The sequence below is a fragment of the Oncorhynchus mykiss genome, chromosome 13, assembly GCF_013265735.2.
Source record: "Oncorhynchus mykiss isolate Arlee chromosome 13, USDA_OmykA_1.1, whole genome shotgun sequence".
NCBI lineage: Eukaryota > Metazoa > Chordata > Actinopteri > Salmoniformes > Salmonidae > Oncorhynchus > Oncorhynchus mykiss.
In genome coordinates this window covers 38,367,623-38,390,829 of record NC_048577.1, presented here as the reverse complement: position 1 = coordinate 38,390,829, position 23,207 = coordinate 38,367,623, and the positions used below count along the sequence as shown (strand labels likewise).

At 42.8% G+C, this 23,207-nt stretch overlaps 1 protein-coding gene across 8 annotated transcripts; it reads right to left on the bottom strand.

The window, feature by feature from the left end:
- Positions 1 to 208: 208 nt before the first annotated feature.
- LOC110486292 (mitogen-activated protein kinase kinase kinase 14) lies at positions 209 to 21,374 on the bottom strand. Of its 8 annotated transcripts, none has more exons than XM_021557768.2 (16): positions 21,218 to 21,374; positions 9,393 to 9,659; positions 9,205 to 9,286; positions 8,799 to 9,024; positions 8,034 to 8,426; positions 7,790 to 7,924; positions 7,549 to 7,678; positions 6,139 to 6,267; positions 4,707 to 4,814; positions 4,426 to 4,589; positions 4,130 to 4,280; positions 3,728 to 4,048; positions 2,042 to 2,154; positions 1,740 to 1,881; positions 1,455 to 1,555; positions 209 to 1,356 (listed from the first exon to the last, which is right to left on the bottom strand). In XM_021557768.2, the coding sequence occupies exons 2-16, from the start codon at positions 9,649 to 9,651 to the stop codon at positions 1,111 to 1,113; spliced, it is 2,700 nt and encodes an 899-aa protein (XP_021413443.2). In that variant the 5' UTR covers positions 9,652 to 9,659; positions 21,218 to 21,374; the 3' UTR covers positions 209 to 1,110. The 8 variants fall into 8 exon arrangements, with proteins under 8 accessions (XP_021413443.2, XP_021413446.2, XP_021413447.2 ...); XM_021557771.2 differs by having other exon boundaries at positions 8,034 to 8,423; XM_021557772.2 differs by having other exon boundaries at positions 209 to 1,303; positions 21,218 to 21,373.
- Between the last annotated feature and the right edge of the window lie 1,833 nt (positions 21,375 to 23,207).

Genomic DNA, 23,207 nt, shown 5'->3' with positions numbered 1-23,207 from the left:
CTTGTTTGTTTTTGTATGTTGTAATATGAACATAAAATAAAATGTTTTATGGATTGCGTGACAAGATTGTGGGGTGTGAATGAGATTAATTTAAAACTACTGCCTTGCTTGTACCCTAATTCCCAACTGGAAGCATATCTAAACAGTCTCCAGTAGTAGTTGGATTGAATCTTTCCTATTGATCAGCAAATGGATATGAAATACTCCAGAGTACAGCTTTTATTTCATGACATGATTCCATGTTACTGTAAGGTTAACATCTCATTGGCTCAGTGCTGTTGTTGGGTGTGCTCTAGCGAAATCTAGAAAAGGGCTGTCGTTTCTGGTGTATAAAATTATGCTAGGTTTACAGTATTGGACTTTCCATACCTTTGAGAAAAGGCAGTTGTAGCTTATTCACATGAACCATTTTCTCTAAAGAGGATACTAACACCACACGTGTGTGTGTGTGTGTGTGTGCTCCTGTAATATACAGGGATATCCATTTATAAGAAATGCATGACATTTATCCTCTACGGGATTGGTGTCCCGCTAACGTAAGTAACATCCAACTATCCAGGACAAACACTTATGTGCAGAAAGCTTAAATTCTTGTTAATCTAACTGCACTGTCCATTTACAGTAGATATTACAGTGAAAAAATACCATTCTATTGTTTAGTGCACAACAAAACACTTATCATGGCAACTGGTTTCATACATTCACCTCTGAAGGTAAATAATGTACTTACATTCAGTAATCTTGCTCTGATTTGTCATGAGGGTCCCAGAGATAAAATTGAGCATAGTTTTGTTTGAAAAAATACATTTTTATACTCCTATGTCAGAACTGGGTTCTAGAGTTTGAACCCCTGCTGTTAATATTCTCCTACATTAATTTCACATTTCCAAAAACTTGAAAGTGTTTAATTTCAATTGGTATCCAGAATATGCATATCCTTGCTTCAGGTCCCGAGCTACAGGCAGTTAGATTTGGGTAAGTAATTTTAGGAGAACATTTAAAAAAGGGTACGATTCTTACAAGGATTAGACATAACACAGTTTGATAAAAAGCAGGATATACTGAGACAGGCGTACAAGAGTGAGTTCACAGTCCTGATGCTTGAGACTGCTACCGATGAGTGGGGGGAGTTAATGGCTCAGTCACGAGTCTCCAGCACCCCCTCCTTGACCCTCCATCGCCAGGCCTGGCAGTAGTCAGGAGCAGGGACACAGCGGAGCAGGAGGCCAGAGTCCTGTACCTCCTCATCATGGGCCACTGGCTCCCGCTCCTGAGTCTCCATGGTGAACACCCTCTCAGAGATCTAGAGGGGAGAGAGAGACACAGGTGGTGTATTGAAGGCCTGTGTGTAGTCGCCTGTGAAAAGGACAAGAGCATCAAAATGAAAATATGGTTGTGCACGACTTGTTGTCAGGGGAGGCATATTGAAAACTCAACCATTAGTCCTCACTCACCTGGTCGCTGATCCCCGTGGCGATGTGGCCCACCTTCACCCTGCGTTTCTCTCGTATCCGGATGCTTTGCCCATTTACGCCCGTGATGCAGACGTTAACTCCTGAGCCAATCACAGTGCAGAGAAACAGCCAACATGAGTGCACTGCACATGCTTTCTCAGCATGAGTGATATCACTATGGGAATGAGGTCCTATCCAGTGGGAAACAATATGACATGATCCTCTTATCTAAACATCCTGAGCTGTAGCACCTTCTAGGGTCAGCTAACGAGAGATGTCGCTCACCCTCAAAGCATTGGGGTGGAGACAGGTGGCTTTGGTGAACCAGCCAGTCCATACTGAGAATCTGTCCATCCGGTTGGCTGTTGTAGGAGAACACACCGGAGCTGAGGTCGTCACCTGGGCTGATGGACCAACGGCCAGAGTCCTGTAGTTAGGGGAGGAGGGAGACAGGGAAAAGAGAGGGAGAACCGTGAATGGGCTGATTAATGTGACCTGAGAGACCCATATATCAACCTACAGAAACACATTACACACTCTACAGCTGTTCATATTATCTAACATGGCAGGCTTATATGGTGGGTTACCTTTCTGTCCCATAAGTCCCTGTTGGAGTAACAGTCACTGCTGCTCAGGCAGGACAGTAGCTGCTCCTGGGTTTCTGCTGAGTGCAGCTGAGACAGACTGGTCAGGTAGAACTCTGCAGACAAGCAGATGAGGAGCGGTAAGAACAGAGGAGTTGATATAGACACATAGATATACAGTGCCTTGCGAAAGTATTCGGCCCTATTGAACTTTGCGACCTTTTGCCACATTTCAGGCTTCAAACATAAAGATATAAAACTGTATTTTTTTGTGAAGAATCAACAACAAGTGGGACACAATCATGAAGTGGAACGACATTTATTGGATATTTCAAACTTTTTTAACAAATCAAAAACTGAAAAATTGGGCGTGCAAAATTATTCAGCCCCTTTACTTTCAGTGCAGCAAACTCTCTCCAGAAGTTCAGTGAGGATCTCTGAATGATCCAATGTTGACCTAAATGACTAATTATGATAAATACAATCCACCTGTGTGTAATCAAGTCTCCGTATAAATGCACCTGCACTGTGATAGTCTCAGAGGTCCGTTAAAAGCGCAGAGAGCATCATGAAGAACAAGGAACACACCAGGCAGGTCCGAGATACTGTTGTGATGAAGTTTAAAGCCGGATTTGGATACAAAAATATTTCCCAAGCTTTAAACATCCCAAGGAGCACTGTGCAAGCGATAATATTGAAATGGAAGGAGTATCAGACCACTGCAAATCTACCAAGACCTGGCCGTCCCTCTAAACTTTCAGCTCATACAAGGAGAAGACTGATCAGAGATGCAGCCAAGAGGCCCATGATCACTCTGGATGAACTGCAGAGATCTACAGCTGAGGTGGGAGACTCTGTCCATAGGACAACAATCAGTCGTATATTGCACAAATCTGGCCTTTATGGAAGAGTGGCAAGAAGAAAGCCATTTCTTAAAGATATCCATAAAAAGTGTTGTTTAAAGTTTGCCACAAGCCACCTGGGAGACACACCAAACATGTGGAAGAAGGTGCTCTGGTCAGATGAAACCAAAATGTAACTTTTTGGCAACAATGTAAAACGTTATGTTTGGTGTAAAAGCAACACAGCTGAACACACCATCCCCACTGTCAAACATGGTGGTGGCAGCATCATGGTTTGGGCCTGCTTTTCTTCAGCAGGGACAGGGAAGATGGTTAAAATTGATGGGAAGATGGATGGAGCCAAATACAGGACCATTCTGGAAGAAAACCTGATGGAGTCTGCAAAAGACCTGAGACTGGGACGGAGATTTGTCTTCCAACAAGACAATGATCCAAAACATAAAGCAAAATCTACAATGGAATGGTTCAAAAATAAACATATCCAGGTGTTAGAATGGCCAAGTCAAAGTCCAGACCTGAATCCAATCGAGAATCTGTGGAAAGAACTGAAAACTGCTGTTCACAAATGCTCTCCATCCAACCTCACTGAGCTCGAGCTGTTTTGCAAGGAGGAATGGGAAAAAATGTCAGTCTCTCGATGTGCAAAACTGATAGAGACATACCCCAAGCAACTTACAGCTGTAATCAGCTGTAAATAAATGTGGCAAAAGGTCGCAAAGTTCAAGGGGGCCGAATACTTTCGCAAGGCACTGTACATCAAGTAAAATGAACTTAGATACACAGACTGACAGACAGCAAACACACAGAATGTTTCAACAACCCTTACCTCTCTCCAGCTTGCGCAGTTCAAGCTCAGACACGTTGGAGGTGACGTCGGTCATCTTGGGATTTTGCCATTCATGGAGTTGTGTCAGTAGAGAGCGAGGTGAGGCTGTCTCCTCTGTGTCTGCCTCACTGCCTTCCTCCTCCTCATCATTGTTCAGCTCCTTGCTCCCTGGGTTCATGGATTCCAGCCATAGCTCAGGGCTCTCCTCAGAGCAGGTGTCTCTGCTAAACGGTGGCCAGGGCTGGCTAGACTGGCTGGGGCTGTCATCTATCTGTAGGGGCTCCTTATAGGACCCTCTAATGGGGCTGCTGAGTCCTCCCACTAAAGACACACAGTAGGTTAGTTAGTCAGTTATAAAATCTAAGGACTGATCTAAAAACAGTGGTGGTGCTATACCCTCACCTTCTCTCAGAGCTCTGGCTGCTCTTCCCTTGAGCTCCGAGGCGGAGGCCCTCTTGGTGGGCTCCTTCTGTAGTCCCACCTTTATGACATCAGCAGTGAAGGGACTGCAATCGGGCGGGATCTCCCTCAGAGGCGGTGGTTCATTGGCTATCTGTAACCATAGCCACATGAACAATCAATCCACGACACGAAGATTCAATCCAATCGGAGGCCTAATATTTTTTTTTAAACATCAAAAGCTACATATGTGTCAGACGTCAAGTATGAAGACAGGGTGGTGTTGTGTTGAATGATACCTTGAAGTACAGTGGGCGGGAGTAGTATCGTGTCCAGGGCTGGCAGCCATTGAGCATGTGCAGTAACATGCAGCAGCTGCTCCACACGTCTGCTTTGGCTCCGCGGCAGGTTTCCCCTTTCACAATCTCCGGGGCCATGTGTGTCTCTGTCCCCTTCAGATCTGCTTCCACGCACATACACAGAGTATACATTCAGACATGACAACCAGGTCAAACACTTTATTGTTTTAGGTGTATCCCCCTTTTTCGTCTAGTGGGGGCTTGAGTTCATATTTTGCTACCTCCTTGGGATGCACTTAGGCTCTGTCCACCGATGTCCATTCTCTCCGATTGTCCAAAGTCACACAGAAAAGTGTCCCTCCCATCCTCTGACAGCAACACATTGTCCGCTGCAACACACACACACACACACGCACACATACACACACACACACACACGTTAATCTATGGGTATATACTGGATTTGGTTATTGTTGTTCTATAATTCTGGGATGAGACAGCCATATTTAGCAGCACTGTAGCTATGCAGGCGGGGCAAGGTTCTGGTAACCAGGAGGGGGAAAAAAGAGTCAAATCCAAGTCATGTTGGCTATTAAGAAACAGCTGTTAGGGAAGGAATGAATCTGGGGCTTATAGCATAATAGACAGGCAGCAGGTGACTTGGCAAAACCTCCCTGTTGTATCTGTGCCTGTGGTTTGGCATATCTGACACCAGGTGGCATCTGAGCACTGAGCCATGTGGTTCCAACTGTCTATCCTTTGCTCTGTCGCTCTCTCTCTTCCTCTAGTTCTGTCTCTCCCTCTCTCTGGCTGGCGAGCGCATGCGCCCTCTAAAAAGTAGCGGTGAGTCACGCTGTGGGAAATTCCCGGCTTGGCGCGTTCTCAGCCTGTGGTGCTCTGGTTTCACAACACAGGTGCGGGAGATCAAGACACAATCTGCGACTCTTGTGTTCCACATAACAACTGCAAAAACAGCAGAGAAACAACTTACTCTCACCAAGGCAACATATGAATCCAAATATGAATATCCTGAACATCTGCTTCTTCTATTCCTCTTTACATGTCAACTGCCTGCGGCTATGGAACCCTGACCTGTTCACCGAATGTGCAATCTGTTCCAGACCTGCTGTTTTCAACTCTCTAGAGACAGCAGGAGTGGTAGAGATACTCTTAATGATCGGCTATGAAAAGCCAACTGACATTTACTCCTGAGGTGCTGATTTGCTGCACCCTCGACAACCCCTGTGATTATTATTATTTGACCATGCTGGTCATTTATGAACATTTGAACATCTTGGCCATGTTCTGTTATAATCTCCACCCGGCACAGCCAGAAGAGGACTGGCCACCCCTCATAGACTGGTTCCTCTAGGTTTCTTCCTAGGTTTTGGCCTTTCTAGGGAGTTTTTCCTTGCCACCCTGCTTCAACACCTGCATTGCTTGCTGTTTGGGGTTTTAGGCTGGGTTTCTGTACAGCACTTTGAGATATCAGCTGTCAGCTGATGTAAGAAGGGCTATATAAATCAATTTGATTTGATTAGACAAGTCTTGTAGTTACTGTTTTAATATCTGCCATAATCAAACCTAGTTTGAAAATGCCTAGTAAGAGTCAGTGTACGTGCCCAGGCATTCAGTTACCGTGTGTTTTATGAACCCTCTGCTGTGGTTTTGTTCATAAGTCAGCCATTTTCATTATCTCAGGCCTCGGCCTACCCTTTATGTCCAGATGCAGCACTCGTCTCTTCAGCAGGTGTTCCAGCGCCTCAAGGACCTGACAGTGGTAGTGTAGGGCCAGGTCCTCAGGTAGCCGACCCCTCTCTTTAATAAGCTGACCCACAGAGCCTAGAAGCAGATAATAGAGAAGAGGGCAGGAGGGGTCAGTGGGTGATGGAAAATCACCTCAAAATCATAGCTGTGATTTGAGGCATCCTTTGAGAAACTCTTAACAGAGGTGTCTAGTAGTGATACCCTGGTTGACTCACAACCCGGACGGGTTTAGGGTCATTAAATATTGTGTGGATGAAGGGCGGGTGGGTAGTGGGCGGGCGGGTCGAATAATGAGAAACAATACATGTAAAAAAATCCATACATTTATAATTCCTGTGCAATCTATATCTATAGGCTACATTGAGGTTGTTCTTTAATTATTTTATGCTATCATGCATTAGAGCATAAAGAGGACTTCAAATAGGGAAGTTCAAGGGAACTGTAGCCTACTGTTCCGATGGGTTTAATGGAAACTGAAATCTGGACACTGACTCTAGGTCTATAACCTCACATAGCCTTAATATTAACTCCTGCATAATTAAGGATTTCTTGCAGTAAAATGATACACCAAATGTAGGCAAAATTCTGACTCAGGAACAGGAGTGGAGAAATAGGATTTCTTTCTTTCAGCATCTTGAGAGAATGCAAATGCTCAGTTAGTACCTCTACAGATGGTATCTATCTTTATCAGCATCATAAATGCTGATAGTATTTCAACCATGTAAAATATGCATCCAAGCCAAACTGAAATCTTATCAAAAACATGTTGGGTTGTTTTCACAGCTTTCTATTTCCTTACACCCGGTCAAACTGATGTCATTTGGAAATTTAGCACAGAAAATCGTTCTCCTTTAAATTATTTTTTGGTCTCTAAACATTTTTGCTCCACGAAAGAAGATGACAGAGAAAAACTCTACCGATGTCAACTAGATTAAAGCATTCATTCTATTGATTTATGACAATCTGGTGAGCAGGGGTTAATTTAGTCTTTGAGGGCAACATATAATGACAGAAGAGAAGCTGCATGTATCTAATTATAGTTGACTAACAAATAGTCTACCAAAATGTCGGAAATTATAAGCTGAAACATATCTAAAATCAGGAGAAAATCTGCACCCCTTGTCAAAATTTTTTTTTTATATCGTCTTTGGCTGTAGCCTACAGCATTTTTCTATTTTATAGCGGGTTAGGGTCAGGTGCAGGCCTCAGATTGTCACTTTATCACATATAGTCTTGTGGTTGCGGATGGGTTATTAGCTATTGCAGGTGGGTGAGGGTGAACAAACAGCTGGCCAGCACATAACTAGCGTCTAGGTCACTGCCTGAGATCGAGGTACAGTATAGTGTATAGCTCACCAGCTTTGAGGTCCATGAAGAGGACGACGTAGGGCCCCTCTCTGATCACTCCGAAGAGTTCCACCACGCGAGGAGACTTCAGGGCACTCCACGTACCCACTTCCTCACTACTAAAACTCTTCAGGAGAATCTGGGAGGAAGGAGAGGGAGAAGAGAGTTCAATAGTTATCAATAGTGAGAGATAACACACAGATAATGTACACACAGATAATGTACACAGAGAGTGTAAGTGCTGTTGTACCTTTTTGGCACCAAATCTAAAGTGTGTTCTGTTGTCTTGCACACTGTGCACTTCCCCGTATGACCCTGTGTTGATAGACTTGCAGAGGCTGTAGTCCTTCCCCTCCCTGTACTCATAATTCACAGGCTGAATATTCTAATAGGAAATAAGAAGGAACAATTGGCTGAGTTAATAAGGAGGAATCAGAAAAAGCCACAAGTAAACAACCGCATTTATCGACAACTACTGCAGTCTGGAAAGTTACCTTATTGAAGATCAGGCCCTCGTTGGTGTCAGTCTCTGAGACTTCTCCCTCCTTCTCCCTGACATCTCTTTCCACGTCTTTGCAGAAGTCTTTGCAGAAGGGACCTGCGTAGCATCGGTCCTCCTGACTGACACTGCCCCTGAGCCCTGCTAGGGCTAACGAACAGTCTCCCACACTGCTGAGAGGAGAGTCTGAGTCACTCTCCTGCCCATAGGTGGAGAGGTTGGAGGGGTGGCTAAACACCTGGGGACCCCAGTAGAGGTGGGAATGGCTGGGGCCCCTGTTGCAGTCCTGGAGGGAGTAAGGGGGGCGTCTTCTGTCATGCGCCTCTAAACTCAGGATACTGCTACTGTATGAAGTGCTGATGTTACTTTGGTGCTCTGAAGCGTCCTGCTAAAGGGGAAAAAGACAAACCCACCACCAGGTGATTAAAGGTGACTGTCTGCCAGGAAAGAGCTTTCACCTTCAGGTAATGATACTGACACAGACACCTATCTGTGTGGGTGAGGCTTCAAGACTATGGACACCTGAAAGGAAGCTTTGTCTCAGACAGTCAAGAGTTCTCTGAATCACTTCCTCCCGGTTGGAAAGCTAATGTTTGTGCTAGGATGTTTGCTGATAGAAGCTCAAACACTATATGAGACTGTCTACGGTTCATACTACAGACTATGAATCACAGGAAAGGCACTTCAAGTTCAACTAGAGTTCAACGTCATCCATTTTGTGTCTGACGGTAGGATGTTACAGGGAGAGTGCTCATCTTACCTGGATCTGGATCAGTTGAGGAGAACTGCCAGTCTGGGTCTCCTGCTCAGGGACACCAGAAGGTACTCTACGTCTCTGTCTCTGCTTCCCTGTCTCCCTCTGCCCCCCTTTCTTCTTCTGTTTCTTCCTTGGCTTCTTCCTGGGGGAGCAGTGGGCCGGGGAGCCTGGTTTGTCCTGGTTGGAGGCGGCGGTGGAACACGACACATTGTTGTGCTCTGATGAGTCCCTGTGGAAGACATAACAGCAATGCCTGTGTGAATGCAGTACTGTCACGAAAACCCAAACTGTAAGAAGACATTAGTGGTTTAACCAATGCTTTGTAGCTAAAGAAGAAACCCAAAGATTGAGAGAGTTGTAAGAAGAGATAATGATGGAGTGTGTTATGGAGGGATAGGCGAGGTCATACCGGTTGATTAAACAGTTGGGGGACGCGACAAAGGAGCGTTCGGAGCAGGAAGGGCTGAACTGCTGGGAGTCTTGGGTTTCACCTGGGGAAGCACAGACAGCAGGTGTTAGCTTGGTGCCATTCTCTCTCTCTCTCTCTCTGCAATTAACCCTATCAAAACTAGTATTGCCCGTCCTTAGTATACTCACATTCAGCCTGGGCTATGAACGAGTTCTTCTGATAGTTCAGTGGACCTGCTTCACCCACTTGTTCTGCTGTGCCCTTCGTTAGGACTTTAATTATTCTGGGTTTTAAACAAGGCATGAAGTCCCCTTTGCTCTCCTTCCCCTCCTCGTCACTCGTCCTGTCTTCTGGGCTGGGGAGGCTTGGGTAAGACCCCTTCAGCTCTATTTGGGGTGACCCTGAGAACGGTCTGGTCGAGTTAAAGATCCTTCGCCTCACTGCCATCTCACCTGCTGGAGAAGGAAACAGAAAATGATGTAAATTCAGAATAAAACATGGTCTTATCCTGTTTACTAACTTCGCTGTTGGTTGAACTATTCAAAACGGTCCGTCCTTGAACAGCTCAGTGTACAGCACTTCATTTGAAGCACATCTCCTCAACTACCAACTTGCTGATCTAAGCGATCCTCACACCTGTCCATTAGCAGAGAGCAGAGCAGAGCTTGTGATTGCAGGGACATCGAGTGGGTTATCAAAAACTCCAGTATAGCTTATTCACTTCTGGAAAGAGCCTTCCTCATGTCAACTGAACTTTGCACCTGCTAAGAACAGAACAATGTCTGGCTTTGTGTGGCGGTGAAACAAGTCAATCTAGTAATTGTTTATCTCTGCCTTGTATTGCGCCTCGTTCCAAAGTTCGAAAGCAAATATTTTTCTTGTGACCAATACATTTGATTTGATTTGAAACACATCACTTTCTCAACATGGAGGAAGTGTATGCTTGACACAGAAACTTGATCGCAACTCCTTCTCTGCTGAAACGTCATGTTTTGCGGTGAGCGAATGAAACAGGAAACTCGATCACGGGCCTTGTTTTGACAGTTACAACTGTGTAGTTAACACCAGGAAGTAGTTGTGTTGTGAAGACTGCTACATGGCATGTTCAAGGAACAGGCCTGCCTCAGTTCCACAGAATAGAAGGAGTGTGTGTTGGAGGGTGCAATATAGGTCGAGCAGCACAAAACAATGTTGCACAACCCCTGCCAAGATGTACACCTTAAGTTGAAACTCTCTGACAGCCTCTATGCAAAATAAAATACACATGAAAACTGCTGGGATAACATGCAATGAGCTAGACTGGTCAAACATGGCATAATTTATGTTTGTACAACAACAGTATATAGGTGTATGATGTATTCCTGTATTTATTGTCAGTTAACAAGCATCTAGCATGGAGTATGTCTTTCAAATGAAAACCCCTCTGATCTGAGCATTAATTCAGTAGAGAAATGCCAGAGAGGCTTTGGACCTTGGCCTGCTTAGTGAACACTGTAAGCTTAGAGCTGCAGAGCTATAGGGTTGCTGCATGTTGCATCAGTGTGCCAGCACTTCACAGGAGGTTTATCTTTCCCCCTCACTTTTGATCTTCCCTTAGACAGGTGCCATGTTCCCTTTATGACACACCAAGCTCAGGTTGACTGCCAGGGTAAATGCCAAGCAAATACTCAACTACGCTGCTGAACAATTAATAAAATTGCCTCCGGACAATTTACATTGAACCCCCCCCCCCCCCCCCCCCCCTTTTGTACACTGCTACTACTTGCTGTTTGTTTGTTTGTGATCTATGCATAGTCACTTCGCCCCCACCTACATGTACAGATTACCTCAACTAACCTGTACCCCCGCACACTGACTCGGTACCGGTGCCCCCTGTATATAGCCTCGTTATTGTTATTCTTACTCTCCACTTTCCTGTCTATCTCTCTGTCCCCTCCTCCACACACTTTGTCTCACCCAGACTCTGACCAGGCACACCAGCTTTCTCATTCACTGATCATCACTTCCTGCTAAAGCGAGACACATGCACACGTACCCCTCCTCCAATACACAGCACCACACCCCAACTGAAATCAAGTGGAGTGGTAGTAAGAACAGGCCCTTTGACAAAGAACTGGACGGAAAAATAGACATTGAGGAAGGAAACATAGACCTACCGACAGAGGCAGGTCTGAATTGCAGGTCTGCAGTCTCTTCTGGTTATCCGTTTTTCACTAAACTAAAGTCAAATATTCTGCTCGCATATACCCCTATCCTTACAAATAATAACTCACTCTCTGTAATATAGGTCTCGTTCAACTCTCTCTCTCTCTCTCTACTTCACTCTGTAATCTTGCTGTGTATCTCGGTTGCTTGGTGTCGCTTCATCCCACTGGCCCACTGCCAACCTGGGTAGGAGCTGTGATTGGTTGATGGTGATTTACGGGAAATCCATCTCACTTCCCCACATCCCCCCTCCCTCTTTTCCCTGCAACAGCAGGGCTGTCTTGCTCTTTCTGCACTTTCTCTCACTCATGCTCAGTGTCTTTCTGTCCCATTTTCACTCTCCTTAAATAATAGGAAAATTAGAGCACATTATTAAAAAGCGCACTCAACACTGTCCAAATCTAACCCGTCTTAACTCTCCAAATGTTCATTTGGAACCCAAAACAACAAACCCTGAAGATCTAATTCCCCAAAGTAAGGGGCCACGTGTTAGTTATTTACTAGACTATGTTATACTCTTTGGCCACACTTTAAGCCTCTCATTGTGCTGTGTTGGGGCTGCAGAAAGGGGTCAAGATTCAGGGTTATGCTCTTAAAACACACTCAGGGTCAAATACCAAGCAAACGATGATGCATGAATAAGCCACTTGGTTCCATCCTGCCAGAGTAGTCGCATCAATCATGTCAACAGGAACACCATGGTTCTGTTCTACATATAACCAAAGTTATGTGCTCCCATAAATCAATGATGCTGCTATCAATCCCCTCTGTCTGTATAATCTATAATATATGATTTTTAGTTATGGTGTGTTGAACTCCCAACCTTTTAGCCCCTGATGTTTCTCCTTATTATTATAATCATTTGAATAAATAAAACATCAGAATGACCCATGAGGATTACATGTGAGAATTGTAAGGTTTTAATTTATAGCAGGGATAAGGTCGGCCTCCTTTTTGAGGTTGGGAAAATCTCAGTTCCTTTTTTGGTTTCCTCTTTTTTTGAGAGAGGAACAACAAACTACTCAGAACAGAGCCACTAAAGGGCAAGGAAACTCAGGGACCACATTTGGACATGTCAAACAGCCAACTCTTGTATCAAATCGCTTAATAAACAGAGTGAATGTTATCATTTTCTATCCTGGGATTAGCCTACATCCTCTGGCCTTGATGGGTCACTCACAAGTAATTTGCCCTCTTAAAAAACTCTTGAAGAGGTTAAACTATGAAAACTACAGGCTAATGATAGGTTGTAGAGCTGCACTCCACAGCCCAGAAAACCACTCTGACCATAGGGACCAGTCATTGTGATACATAAAGTAAGTCCTCCCCTAGCTGTGCTCAGCATTTGGTAAACTGTGTGCAGATTCAGTTAGTTATTTCTCCATGTTGTGTTATTACAGCAATGTAACAATTTTGTTATAACAATGTAGGCCCCGGCCTAACTGTCAACGTGACAATGTAATTGTGCTTAAGGGACCTGTCGACTCCCTATCAAAAACACATGCATGAAAAACATGAGCATGATACTCAGTGAGCAGATGGGTGGGGGACAGTTGGAATCTTGGTGGAGGAGTGAGATAATGTGGGGGCAGAAAGGACAGGAACGGGGGAGGGGTGCAAAGGGGATCCAAAAATGGCAGCTAGATTCTGGGGAGTGAATGTAGACTGTAGAGGATACAACAAAGAAAGGAACAAATAGAGGAACTGCTGAAAAGATTCAGGATGGATACACACAGACACACAATGACCACTGACTCATATACGCCCACTCAGATTAGCAGAATACCAGAGGCTTGAGTAAGGACAGCCGAGGGATCTATCTTTTGCAGGACCTGGATAATTAAACACACCAGTACGCCTTCTGGGCCCCCCAGTCCCTCACAGAGCACTGTTACGAGGCATTCATTCAGTGCCTTGCAAGCAACTCATGGGAATCAAAAAATGAATGTCTCAATGAGTGAATGACACAGGGTATCAGAGGGGGTGAAGGCCTCTGTGCATAGCAACACATCCTTCACCCGCCAGAAAGACAACACCTATTTACTTTGTGATTAAAAATGAATCATAGACATAGAGAAGGACAATGCTTCTCTTAGTCATTTCATCAGGTTCGCGTCTGGTCCCTGAGTGGAAGACTTTAGCCCAGTGGTGTAGTAGGGGAAAAACGCTGTATACCCACTATTCTTTTCAGTTGGCATTGTGTATACTCACTTTTTAATCGCCACTAATGCTGTTCTCTGTTTTGTTCTACAACCCCCACAAGTGTCACAGGACTCTTCTGAAGGTAACCAGGTATCAGTTAACTTCTTTGGGGTAGGGGGCAGTATTTTCACGTCCGGATGAAACGCGTGCCAAGAGTAAACTGCTTGCTACTCAGGCCCAGAGGCTAGGATATGCATATTATTTGTAGATTTGGATAGAAAACACTGTAAAGTTTCTAAAACTGTTTGAATGATGTCTGTCAGTATAACAGAACTCTATTGGCAGGCAAAACCTGAGAAAAATCCAACCAGTAAGTGGGAAATCTGAGGTTGTTGTTTTTCAAGTGATTGCCTATTCAATATACAGTGTAAATGGGGTCAGATTGCACTTCCTAAGGCTTCCACTAGATGTCAACAGTCTTTAGAACGTTGTTTCAGGCTTCTAAAGTGAAAGGGGAGCGAATAAGAGCTGTTTGAACCAGTGGTCTGGCTGAAAGCCTTGAGTTTAGTCATGCGCGTTTAGTCCGGTTGGAATATTATTGAAGATTTATGATAAAAACATCCTAAAGATTGATTCTATACATCGTTTCACATGTTTCTACAAACTGTAATGGAACTTTTTTTACTTTTCGTCTGGACTTAGTGCCCGCGCCTTGTGCATTTGGATTACTGGACTAAACGCGCAAACAAAAAGGTATTTGGACATAAAGATTAACTTTATCAAACAAAACTAACATTTATTGTCTAACATGGAGACCTGGGAGTGCCATCAGATGAAGATCATCAAAGGTTAGTGATTCATTTTAACGCTATTTCTGTCTTTTGTGACACCTCTCCTTGGTTGGAAAATGGCTGTATGGTTTTCTGTGGCTAGGCGCTGACCTAACATAATCGCATGGTGTGCTTTTGCCGTAAAGCCTTTTTGAAATCAGACACTGTGGCTGGATTAACAAGAAGTTTATCTTTAAAATGGTGTATAATACTTGTATGTTTGAGGAATTTTAATTATGAGATTTCTGTTTGCACTTTCACTGGTCCAAATGCACAGGTGGGACGCTACTGTCCCACTGGTGCCAGATAGGTTAAAAAATGAATGGGTTAAATATGTGTTAAAAATAAATTTAAAAAATAAGAAATCTCATAGATATAAGACATTTACTTCAAAATCGTATTCCTCAGGATACATATTTTGACTGTCTGTTTTGCCATTTATGAACGTGTCATTTAATGTGTTTCTATGGGCAAATTCTATATTTTATCAAATAATTTGTAAATATATGTATTTCTTTTATACCTACAGGGTCCTTAAATTCTAAATCAGATAGCTAAATGATACATGGTATGTCCATCTTAAAACAATTCCATATGTTAGGCAAGTATAACCTCCCCCCCATACCGACCTTGTGCCATCATACCGACTTTGTGCCATACCGTAATACCGGCAATAAAAAACAACAGGGGCACTATTTCCAATCAGAAGGTTTTCAATGCTAACAAGTACATGTAAAATCCCATAGCAAATGCTAGCTAAATGCTAACATGAAAACCTTTTACACAAACTATTTGGAGTACAGACATCCGAGCTCATACAGTTATACAAATAACTCAAAAATGCTACTCAAACAAATATTAGACAGCAAGCCTCTTGATCCAGGAGGGGATTCTCTTCTGTTACCAAGAGGAGCTTGATTGCAAAATGCTAACCACTTAAGCTTACTACAAGCTCTACGCAGACATACGATTCGTAGTGTTGCAATGTAATTTTTCGTCACAAAAGGGCCGTATCTTTGTAATAGGCTCCGTTTTTTTACTTACATTTTTACTACCTGAAAATGAAGACACGCTGTATCATTCCTTCCACAGTGGGGGCAGTGTTGTCGCTTGGCTCCTTGATCTGATCTATAGGCTATACAGACGATTCATCAAAGCAGGGATGGGCATGAGTAATCGAGTATCCGAACGTCAAAGCTCGTTCTTTAACCAGAGATCACAGTTCCATTTTGTCCCAATTGTTTTATTTATTTTGTCTTGAAGACCATGTTAATTTGCTTTGCCTCTAGTGTTTCATTTCTACAAGTGCATTTGTGAAGCTGGTTGCACAAATGTGCATTTGTGACTACCTCATGAAGCTGTTTGACAGAACGCCAAGTGTGTGCAAAGCTGTCATTAAGGCAAAGGGTGGCTACTTTGAAGAATCTCAAATATAAAATATATTTTGATTTGTTTAACCTGTTTTTTGGTTACTACATGATTGATTCCATTTGTGTTATTTCATAGCTTTGATGGTTTCACTATTATTCTACAATGTAGAAAATAGTTTAAAAAATAAGAAAAACCCTGGAATGAGTAGGTGAGTCTAAACTTTTGATTGGTACTTTATATGGGGCAATTTAGCAATTAGGATTTGTTATCTGTAATGGTTATGATAAATTAGGCATGTTGACACAGGCCTATAGATAAATATGCACGCATTTCTTTCCAGCGCAGGCCTTGTGTTAAAAAAACTGAGTACCCAAAAATGTAAAATGCCCATCCCCACATTAAAGTAACCTATTTTGCATTGATAACCCAATATAATCTCAGTGACTGTTGAAACAGTAAACCAAACAACAAGAATCCACCCAAAAAGGTATTTAGTTTAAAAGTAATAACTAGTTATTATTATGAAATGGTAGAACCTGCTGTAGCCAACGAGCTAGCCATGTGCTTTTTTTCTCCAGTGACCAAAACATGATGGCATTCTATTTTTAGTTGATATGGGAATTGATGTATTTATTTCACCTTTACTTAACCAGGTAGGCCAGTTGAGAAGAAGTTCTCGTTTACAACTGCGACTAGGGTTGCCAACTTTCTCACTACCAAATAAGGGACAAAAGGTGGCGTGCCAGTGCACGGTGCCACGGTGGCGTGGGTATGGTGTTGTGGGTATGGCGGTGTGGGTATGGTGTTGTGGGTATGGCGGTATGGGTATGGTGTTGTGTGAATGAATGAATATACAGTGTATATTCATATTCATATTCAATTGGAAAGGCAAAACATTTGTATATTCCATTTAGCCTATAGCTTTACTAAAACTGTATCATTATGTAAACTTATGTGAATAAACCTCAAAATATATTATCAAAGAAATCACAATTTGGACCTTTACAGCAAAAAAATAATGAAAAACTTCTCAGATGCAAAAGAGGGGCATGAGTCACTCACCAAGGCTACATACTTGACTGATTCAAGCAGTCCTCTTGCAGAGCCAGAGAGAAGTCATTACATGACAAGTCACAGTTCCCAGATATGTGAAGTTCATTTTTGATCAGCTCTGTGCTACATCGGTTTCTTGAGTCTGACCATTTAATGGTCATCAGACAGAAAATCCTCTCTACAAAGGCATTTGAGTCTGGCACACTGAGGACAAATGAGACAATCCTGAACATGTTGATCAAGTTGGCTTTCCCTAGGTTTTGGTAAATTGCCACCTGCTTCTCACTGGTGGATTTTGTGGCATCCTGTCTGGCTTTCTGTATTTCCTCCCGGCTAGTACAACACTCTTTATAGAGTTGGTCCATACTGACTGTCTCTGTCATTTCGAGGGCAACCACCACCTGCTCCAGGTCAGTGAAGGAGAGCTCTTCATAGAAGCCGATCGGTTTCACCATTACATTTTCTGGTGAGAAATCAAGCCACTTGTCAATGTATGTAATGACAGTGTCATAGAACGTCAAAGTCCTGTTTCTGCTTGTACCTTCATGCTGACAATTGTTTGTCCCATCAGCTGCTTGATCTGGTATCAGAAAAAAAACTGTCCTGTTTCAGCTGAAGCATCTTAAATGTTGAACTTTTGGACTTCCTCGCAAAACATCTGTGATGCAGAGCGTTGTTTCCTCCAGCTTTTTTACGAGTAGGTCAAAAACACACCCACTTTGTGGAAAAAGCACAGATAAATCTCAGCAGCTTCTGTTTTTTCTTCATTCTCAAAAATACTCTTCAGTTCCACAGGACAGGTCTCCCTAAGGGACCTGAAGTATGATGTAAGAGCTGGCCAGCTTTGCTGGAGACGATGGACAGCTGGATGAAGAGAGAGCCATCGTGTGCAAACATGTCGCAGGATTTCAAGCCACTCAATGTCAACAAAGGCGAAAAAAATGTGCGTAGTTCCTCTCTTCGGGAAGCAGATACTGATAAGTGCCTGTAGATCTGTAAAACAATTGTCTCAATATCCACTGACAGCTGATCGCAGGCGTGCTTGCAGGCATTATGAGCTATGTGAGCTGGGCAATTAGCTTACAAGAATGTGATTGTTGGCACTGCTCAATAACTGGTAAACGGAGAGGTGTTTTCCAATTATGTCAGTTTCCTCAGTAGACGTCACGAAGAATGCACCAACATTGCTAGCACCTTTAGCTAGCGTGGCCTTGTGCATTTCTGTGGATGCATGCTGAGTTAGGTCATTCTCCCCTTCATGGCCAATTGAGAATTCCCGACGCATAAAGTACAGAAAGCTTTCGTCGAGTCACCACGGACGGGCTTAACCCATGTCTTTTTTGCTTCACATTGTTTGTTGTATCTGCATGTTTATCCATTTTTCCTTGATATGCCAAACCGACCAAACAAGAACAGAAATTACTTTGCAGGAATTGGCGCGTTTACACTATACTGTGATTGGATGAATATACGGAACAAGGGAGGTCCCGTATGGGACAAACCAATTTAGCCCAATGTGATGTATGTGAAAATGTGTAGATATATGTGAATGCACTCCTTAGCACCCCGACCCCTCTCCCCATGCACAGCTGTGGGTTATATTTTTAATGACGTTCTTTTATCCCTCTTTTTCTTTTTTCTTTTCTTTTTTACCTCTATTTTTAAAACAAAACACCACGAACTCATGTCGGGAAAAGCAAAAAGGCTAAACTAATCTACAACCGTTCTGATAAAAACCTTTGGGCATTCAGCCTCGGGGGATGCCCTGCTGACCACACCCTTCTTCCTTGTTCCTAGCCTGCCCTGCCTCTTCCACCAATCCAATTGTTCCTTATGGACAGAAAAAAGCAGAGGCTCTGAGCTGTCCGATCAGGTCCATTGTCTACTTGTCTACGGGACAGTTGGCAACCCTAACTGCGACCTGGCCAAGATAAAGCAAAGCAGTGCGACAAAAACAACACAGAGTTACACACAAACAAACGTACAGTCAATAACACAATAGAAACATCTATGTACAGTGTATGCAAATGTAAAAGAGTAGGGAGGTAAGGCAATAAATAGGCCATAGAGGCGAAATAATTACAATTACAATTTAGCATTAACACTGGAGTGATAGATGTGCAGATGCTGCCCCTGAACAAGACAGTTAACCCAGTGTTCCCAGGCCGTCATTGTAAATAAGAATTTGTTCTTAACTGACTTGCCAAGTTAAATAAAGGTTTAAAAAAAAACTAGCAAGGAAAGCCGATTCTTCCTTGTTTTCACAAAATGAAAAGACAAAATGAAAAAACATTGCTATCGCCCCCTTGTGATTGGGAATGAGCCCGGCAAGGACATCTTATTACAAAAAGGTTTTCGCTCCTCCAAAAATCCCACTCCACCCACGTGCACGCACGCACGGAGATCAATGGAGTGAAACTTGATAGATACCTAGCTACTATGTCAGCAATCCAAAGAGCATTTAACACATTTTAGACAGTTAACTTAATAGTTATATCTAGCAGCAAACATTTAGTTGTGAATTCCATACTGTAACTATAATATGGTGTATGCTGCACAACAATGAGTGAATCAAAAGGCTTCGGTCTCTTGTCTTTGTGTGCTTGTGATAACAACATGTGACTGAGGACTACCAGTAAGCTTCATAATGTAAAATAATGCGCAGGTACTGTGTGTGCTTGTACAGACAACTGGTAGAGGGTTGATAAACCAATTTGGTTTATCAAATTCAGCAGCTTGTCCAAAAATAGCCTACTAGACAATTAAACTGCTAGCATGAAAAAAACATGTTTTGAGGGAGCGTGCAATTCTGACTGCAGCACTGAAAATCAGAGCTGTTGCCAGAGAATTGAATGTTCATTTCTCTACCATAAGCGGTCTCCAACATAATTTTAGAGAATTTGGCAGTACGTCCAACCGGCAGACCACGTGTATGGCGTTGTGTGGGTGAGCAGTTTGCTGATGTCAACTTTGTGAACAGATTGGCAAATGGTGGCGGTGGGGTTATGCTATGGGCAGGCATAAGCTACGGACAATGAATACAATTGCATTTTATCTATGGCAATTTGAATGCACAGAGATACTGTGACGAGGTCCTGAGGCCCATTGTCGTGCCATTCATTCACCGCCATCACCTTATGTTTCAGCATGATAATGCACGGCCCAATGTCACAAGGATCTGTACACAACTCCTGGAAGCGGAAAATGTCCCAGTTCTTCCATGGCCTGCATACTCACCAGACATGTCACCCATTGAGCATGTGCGGGATGCTCTGAATCGATGTGTAAGACAGCATGTTCCAGTTTCCGCCAATATTCAGCAACTTCGCACAGCCATTAAAGAGGAGTGGGACAACATTCCACAGCCCACAATCATCAGCCTGATCAACTCTATGTGAATGAGATGTGTCTTGCTGCATGAGGCAAATGGTGGTCACATCAGACACTGACTGGTTTTCTGTTCCAAACCCCAACTTGTGACCAACAGATGCATATCTGTATTCCCAGTCATGTGAAATCCATAGATTAGTGCCTAAGGAATTTATTTCAATGGACTATTTCCTTATATAAACTGTAACTCAGTAAAATCTTTGAAATTGTTGCGTTTATATTTTTGCTCAGTATACAATTGCGATGCTGTGTTTTAAAGTTGAAAAAAGTCAACAATCATGACTTTCCAACCGGTTTTCGAAACACATGTTCATATGCCCCTTGTCTTTCATATCAGCGAGAAAGAATCATTCAAATAAAAAAATATACACTTACTGTAGAGTTTTGCACAGATCCACAAGCTGTGCAAAGCCCCCAGTTGAGGAACTACACTTCCTCCCCAATTACACTTACACACAGGTGTTCGGAGCGCTATTTAGCACAGGTGGCCACCTATGTCTTCAATAAACAAGTATATTGACAATGTATATTGGAGATATATTTGGACGTGTGGGAACACTAAGCCTATAAAGGTGTGTAGTAATTTAACATTGTGTTTTATCAAATTTATTTCTCTCTGATATGGAAGATCCTTATGTTTCCAAAAAACGTTCCGCAAGCGTCCGAGGCTCTTAACAAAACAACCGGGTCAGGAGATACTATCGTCAACAGGCGGTGTACTGTACTGTAATATCTATCAATATCTACTGTAATAGCCTATATGGCAACTTCGTGCATAACATCTACCTGGGTCATTTTTTTAAAATCTTAAATGTAACAACTAAGAAGTTCTTAAGTAATGAACGTTTTGTCGTTGCATTAAAACAATGTCATTATGCTATGGTCGAGAAAATGTTGACGCGACTTCACTTCACCTCCTTTTCCTCCGCCATTTCAAATGTACTTCAACCCATTTTTTAAGAAAGTTATTAATCTTGTGGGCATATTCAATTCTGATATCTTTATAGTTGATATGGGCTTACCTTTTGTTCAAGTATGTTGTTTTTGCAATGATAAAAGGCGTCGGCTGTTTTCAGGATCTAGACAGTTCGCTAAAAATGTCCAACGTTGAAAATTACGATTGCGTCACCGGAGGGGTGTGGATATGAAAATCGAAAGTACATTATCGTTTTCGAAGTTAGGATTGAATGGAGGAAGTGTGTGGTTATTGTGTACAATTACTTTCGTAAACATCAAGGCTGCGTTTAAACAGGCAGTCAATTTCAGATATTTTTTTCCACTCGTTTGTATTTTCTCACCAATCACATCTTTTCACATCAGAATTTTTCAGGTGCGATCTGATTGAGAAATCTGAATTGGGCTGCCTGTCTAAACGCAGTCTAAATGTTTTCACAATGTCGGAAGAACTTTTCTAAACTAAATTATATCGAATTTGGAAGCTATGGATAGTGAGGATCCATAGCGACCACTAGCGGCTGCCCAGGCTAATCCAAGCGCTAGCGGAGGTTTCTCTGACAAGGCATGCTCGTTGGCACCCAAGTATGGGAAAGTGTGCATAAAGCGAAGGGCAAGCAGCAGTGCGTGGGTAAAATCACTGGGGAAGCTAAGTCAGGAAAAAAATAGCCATTTTACAACCTATGTGCTGTGATAACTGCGTTTGCTCTATAATTCCCCCCCCCCCACCCTGTGCCGTGATGACAGCTTTGCACACTCTTGGCATTCTCTAAACCAGCTTCATGAGGTAGTCACCTGGAATGCATTTCAATTAACAGGTGTGCCTTGTTAAAAGTAAAAGATGTGGGGAATTTCTTTCCTTAATGCATTTGAGCCAATCAGTTGGGTTGTGACAAGGTAGGGGTGATATACAGAAGATAGCCCTATTTGGTAAAATACCAAGTCCATATTATGGCAAGAACAGCTCAAATAATCAAAGAGAAATGACAGTCCATCATTACATGAAGACATGGAGGTCAGTCAATGCAGAACATTTCAAGAACTTTGAAAGTTTCTTCAAGTGCAGTCGCAAAAACCATCAAGCACTATGATGACACTGGCTCTCATGAGAACCGCCAAAGGAAAGGAAGACCCAGAGTTACCTCTGCTGCAGAGGATAATTTCTGAATAATTCGATAATTTCGAATTTCTGCAAAGAAACCACTACTAAAGGACACCAATAATAAGAATAGACTTGATTGGGCCAAGAAACACAAGCAATGGACATTAGACCTTTGGTGTGATGAGTCCAAATTTGAGATTTTGGGTTCCAAGCACCGTGTCTTTGTGAGACGCAGAGTAGGTGAAAGGATGATCTCTGCATCTGTGGTTCCCACCGTGAAGCATGGAGGAGGAAGTGTGATGGTGTGAGTGTGCTTTGCTGGTGACACTGTCTGTGATTTATATAGAATTTAAGGCACACCAGCACACTTAACCAGCATGGCTACCACAGCATTCTACAGTTATACGCCATCCCATCCAGTTTGCGCTTAGTCCCACTATCATTTGTTTTTTAACAGGACAATGACCCAACACACCTCCAGGCTGTGTAAGGGCTATTTGACCAAGAAGGAGTGCTGCATCAGTTGACCTGGCCTCCACAATCACCCAACCCAATTGAGATGGTTTGGGATAAGTTGGACCGCAGAGTGAAGGAAAAGCAGGTAACAAATGCTCAGCATGTGTGGGAATTCTTTCAAGAATGTTGGAAATGCATTCCAGGTAAAACTGGTTGAGAGAATGCTAAGCGTGTGCAAAGCTGTCATCAAGGCAAAGGGTGGCTACTTTGAAGAATCTCAAATATGAAATATATATTTTGATTTGTTTAACACTTTTTTGGTTACTACATGATAACATATGTGTTATTTCATAGTTTTGATGTCTTCACTATTATTCTACAATGTAGAAATAGTAAAAATAAATAAAAACCCTTGAATGTGTAGGTGTGTCCAAACTTTTGGCTTGTGCTGTATGTATTTATAAATTTTTTGGTGTGTGGAATTTTCATTGTTGGACATA